This window comes from Bison bison, unplaced genomic scaffold, assembly GCF_000754665.1.
Source record: "Bison bison bison isolate TAMUID 2011002044 unplaced genomic scaffold, Bison_UMD1.0 scf7180017864527, whole genome shotgun sequence".
In the NCBI taxonomy this organism is placed as follows: Eukaryota; Metazoa; Chordata; class Mammalia; order Artiodactyla; family Bovidae; genus Bison; species Bison bison.
The window spans coordinates 1,235,331-1,239,836 of NW_011495078.1; the positions used below are offsets into that span (position 1 = coordinate 1,235,331).

Consider the following 4,506-nt stretch of genomic DNA (forward strand, 5'->3'; position numbering starts at 1 on the left):
CCCTCCCCACCGGAGTGCAGACCAGCCTCGCGGGGGACCTGCCCTGCTCCAGGCGTCCCCTGCGGCCGTCACGGCTTCCGTGTTACCCGGGGATCTGGAGACGCCCCTGTGAGCGCAGGGCTGGTCCCACTGGAGGTTCGTTACCCCACGGGGGCTGGGCCTGGCCTCTGCCTGCTCCTCTCTGGACAGCTGCACCCCTGCGACCCAGGCCTTCTGGACCTGGTCTGACAGGCGTGGGCAGCTGGTGCCCACCTCTAGCCCTCCTCTGGTGCTGAGTCTCGCTTGGGGTGAGAGTTGGACAAGAGTTTCCATGAAGGCCCTGGACCTCCTGGGCACACCGGGCTGCCGGGGGTGGCCTTGAGGCCCTCGCGTCTCCATCCCCTCCTCCTGGCCGCCACGCAGACCTTGCTTCCTCCCAGTTCAGGTTTTTGGTGGGGACGACGTCCGCGTGTAAGGCTGGAGTGTAGAGATAGTGATCAAATTAGTAAATGACAAGCTTTTCCATTCCAGGTTGTCCTGCCTTCTTCCCTGGGTCGCCCTCCCTTAGAGGTTCTTCTTGTCCTCTTTAGCTCAACAAAGGCAGTGCAAGCTGCCCTGGTAATTGTGCAGCGGAGGTCTCTGCAAACACATTGGCTTAGTCGTGGAGAGGTTGACTTTCAGCTGAACACAGCGCCTTATCAGCTGAATGGGATCCAATGGAAAGACATCCGTGGAGGGTTTGCAGACAGAAGGAGCACAGCAAAGTACCCTGGCCGGCCGTGGTGGGGGCAGCGGGGGTCAGACGGAGGTGCTGCTTCCCAGATCCTCTTGCATCCCCCACCATGTTCCTCCGTGTTCCCATGCTCATTTCATAAAACCGGCATGGAGCCCCAGTTTGCGTTTCCCCAGCCTGGCGAATGTGGCGATGCAATGGCATTGTGTGTGTGCGTGTGTGTGTGTGTGTATGCACGCGCGTATGCATGTCGCACATGTGTGAACACTTTGTTGCCAGAGGAGGGAGGTGGGAAGGCTGACATCAGGCCTTCAGACTGGCTCTTCATGGACAGGATCCTCGAGGGTCTCAAGCCTTGCCCTGTAGCAGAGAGGCAGGTCTCCATGCTCTTCTCAAATGTATTTGTTTGTTTCTTGTTTCTTTACAAAAACTAAAAGAAAACCACCTACCCTCACCTTCTAGCTTAACATTTAAAGGGACTGCTTAAGGTCACAGAACAGAACTCTGTCCTGCGGAGCGGTTACCAGCGTGACGTATGTACATACATATGCTCTTTATTGCCAAGGGTGGGTGTGTGCTCACGCAGTCTGGGTGCCCCGTTCAGGGGGCTCCCTTGGAGCGCACAGCCCTGGACTGCTCTCCAAGACGCTTCTGGGCCGCTCTATTCCTCTGCCACTTACTGGAGAGAGTTTCCTGTGTGGAGAGAGATTTCGTTGAGAAATTGTAGGACTTGCACCCCTGCCCTGAGCCTCCCGTGGGATCCCAGTGGCTCGACTGGCAATGCCCTGGTCTGCGGGCAGCAAGGGGAAGGGCTGTGAGGCTACGAGGTGAGTTTGCGTGGAGGAGGAGTAGGGAGCGTGGGTTTAGGGGAGGTTAGCGAGCGAAGAGCAGAACCGCAGCTTCAGAGGCACGAGAAGCAGAGGCCGATGTGTCTGAAAAAGCCTGGGAAGCAGGTCCCAGGCGGGCGGTGCCGGCGGCGGGGGGCGTGGCTGCCCACCGGTGCAATGACCTCCCTGGGCCTGTGCGCCGGGTCATGTGGGTGGGTGACAGTGTCCCTCATCCCGTTATCTCTGGAAAGAGGCTCAGTCTCGCTCAGTTCAGCCAAGGAGGGTGGGGAGCCCGCAGGTGGCTGGTGACCCCGGAACTGTGGACCCTGGTATGGGGCTCGCAGGGTCCCCCTAGGATGGAGTGTCCTCTCCAGAGCCGCGCACGGCTCCCGTGGGTCCTCCGAGTGGGCTCAGTGCTTCCCTTCTCACCAGGGGGGTGACCCCTGTTGTCACCACATCGTTGTTTGCTTTACCTGAAGATTTTCCGATATTTTGAAGGATCGTGTCCAGAACTGATTGTTTCAATTGTTGATCAGTTTTGGGGTACTTCTTTCCTGGGGGAAAAATTAATAGAACAGTCAAGTCTTTTGAAAGTTAAGGCAAGTTTCCAAACGTCTTTTCAACGTTAGAAAACCATGAGCTCCGAGGCGGCAGCACCTCACAGAGCTCGTGACGTGCTCGTGGCCTCGGGCAGGGCCGGGAGACATCCTTCCTTCCAGGCAGCCATCACCAGGGCGTACAGGTGGAAAAGTTCCGTGCATCTTAGAAACTGGATCCAGGATGTATAGAAATGAAGCTGTCGTGACCAGCTGGGTTTATTCTGGGAACACAAGGCTGGCTCAACACTCAAAAATCAATTTCGTGTAATTCATGATATAAACAGCATTAAAAAAACAAAACAGTTGATCATTTCCAAAGATCAGCGATTGGTGAACGAGGACTTAAGGGCTGTAAGTTATTATGTTAAAAGCTGTGACCTCTGTTCCTTGCCTCTGTTCTCTTGATGAGAGTGGATCAGCACCTTTCTAATGAATGAAGTTTTGTTGAATGAGAAGCTCACCCAGGCTTCTGTGCATTGTCTCTGGCTGCTTCTGTGCCGGGATACAGTAAGTAGTGAGAGCAGGAGTCACGTTGCCGCCAGAGGCTAAATTCTTTACTGTCTGGCTTTTTACCAAAAAAGTTCACTGTGCCTACAACAGGTACCGAAACAGACTTGGCCAAAACTCAACACCCATTCACCCATCAAAACGCTCAATAAACTCGGAGGAGAAGGGAACTTCTTCAGCCTAATGAAAGGACTCTGTTAAAAATGCCCACAGCTGACATCTTTAGTAAAAGCGTCCTTGATGTTTTCACTCTAAGTTATGAAAGAATGTCCATTCTAACCACTCCTATTTAACATTCAGCATTGTATTGGAGCTGGGTAATAAGGCAAAAAAAATAAATAGAAGGTATATATGTGTGTATATGTATATAAACTGTCCCCAGATGGTATGATCATAAAGAAAATCCTGACGATTCTGCAGGCGGTTTCCCGGAACTGAAGGGCGAGTTGTCCAGGGTGATGGTTACAGGATCAGTGTGAAACAATCACGCTTCCATACGCTAGAAGCAGACAACTGGAGATGAAAAGTACCATTTGTAACAACACCAAGAATTAGTAATGTGTCTATAAATATGATCAAATGTATGCACGGTTTTAATCACTAATGAGAAGTCATGGGAGACCTAAAGAAGCGAGGTCACTGCGGGTTCGAAGACTAGATATTGTCCAGATGTCGGCTTCTTCCTGAGTGGTCTGTGGAGTTGCAGAAATCCCAATCAAATCCACATCTGACTTTTTTTTTTTTTTGGTAGAAATTAAAAAGCTGTGTCTTAAATTTTTATGAGAAGATGAACCAGAAGAGCTAAATTGATTTAGAAAATCAAGACCAAAGTAGGATTCACACTACCTGATTTCAACTGTTGTGATCTCACAGTGGCTGGTACAGTGTGATACCTGAGAAAGAAGGGGTCTTCTGTCAGTGGGATAAGAGAGAGCCCAGAAACAGACCCAGTCAACCCAGCCATCGGCTGACTGACACCGTCTGGCAACTCAAGAACAAAATGTCAGCAAAAGCAGCTCAACAGAGAAAGCTGAGCTCGGGCAGCAAACGGTGCTGAAACCGTGGAACCTCGATGTGCGAGAAAGACAGCGCAAGACGGTCCGTACCTTTCATAATGTGCTCCACGAACTGGGCATAGTCCCAAACGTAAAAGAAAAGAACACAGAAAGTATTTGTGACTTTGAATTAGGCGAAGATTTCGCATATTTGACACCAAAAACATGATCCAGAAAATGAAAATTGATAAATTGGACTTGATCAATATTAAGAACTTCTGATCTTTGAAAAGCAATGTTATGCAAATGAAAAAGCAAGCCACAGTCTGGTAGAAAATATTTTCCAATCACATATCTGATGAGGGACTTGCATCCAAAACATACAGATGCTTCTCAAAATGCAGTAAGAAAAGAAACTAATAATGGACAAAATATTTGAACAGAGGTTTGTCCAAAGAAGATATGTGTATGCGTGCATGCTCAGTCGTGTCCAACTCTTTGCGACCCTATGGACTGTAGCCCACACCAGGCTCCTCTCCATGCAGTTCTCCAGGTAAGAACACGGGTGGATTGGCGTTTCCTACAGGCAAATAAACAGGACAAGATGCTCAACATTATTGGTTACTCAGTTTAGTTCAGTTGCTCAGTTGTGTCCAACTCTGCAACCCCATGAATCGTAGCACGCCAGGCCTCCCTGTCCATCGCCAACTCCTGGAGTTCACCCAAACTCATGTGCATGGAGTTGGTGATGCCATCCAGCCATCTCATCCTCTGTTGTTCCCTTCTCCTCCTGCCCCCAATCCCTCCCAGCATCAGGGTCTTTCCCAATGAGTCAACTCTTTGCATGAGGTGGCCAAAGTATTGGA

General features: G+C 50.4%; 2 protein-coding genes across 2 annotated transcripts in view; one reads left to right on the plus strand and one right to left on the minus strand.

Moving 5' to 3' along the window:
• TUBGCP3 (tubulin, gamma complex associated protein 3) overlaps nucleotides 1-454 on the plus strand; it is a 38,408-nt gene extending 37,954 nt beyond the window's left edge. The window contains exons 28-30 of the mRNA XM_010831542.1: nucleotides 21-108; nucleotides 190-287; nucleotides 420-454. Of these exons, the coding sequence (XP_010829844.1) occupies nucleotides 21-108; nucleotides 190-287; nucleotides 420-454 (221 nt within the window). The remainder of the gene's footprint in view (nucleotides 1-20; nucleotides 109-189; nucleotides 288-419) is intronic.
• Nucleotides 455-1,252: 798 nt separating this feature from the next.
• The window catches only part of SPACA7 (sperm acrosome associated 7), a 15,943-nt gene continuing 12,689 nt past the window's right edge, over nucleotides 1,253-4,506 (minus strand). The window contains exons 6-7 of the mRNA XM_010831453.1: nucleotides 2,013-2,093; nucleotides 1,253-1,405 (exon numbers count right to left, since the gene is read on the minus strand). Coding sequence (XP_010829755.1) covers nucleotides 1,389-1,405; nucleotides 2,013-2,093 — 98 coding nt within the window. The 3' untranslated portion in view covers nucleotides 1,253-1,388. The remainder of the gene's footprint in view (nucleotides 1,406-2,012; nucleotides 2,094-4,506) is intronic.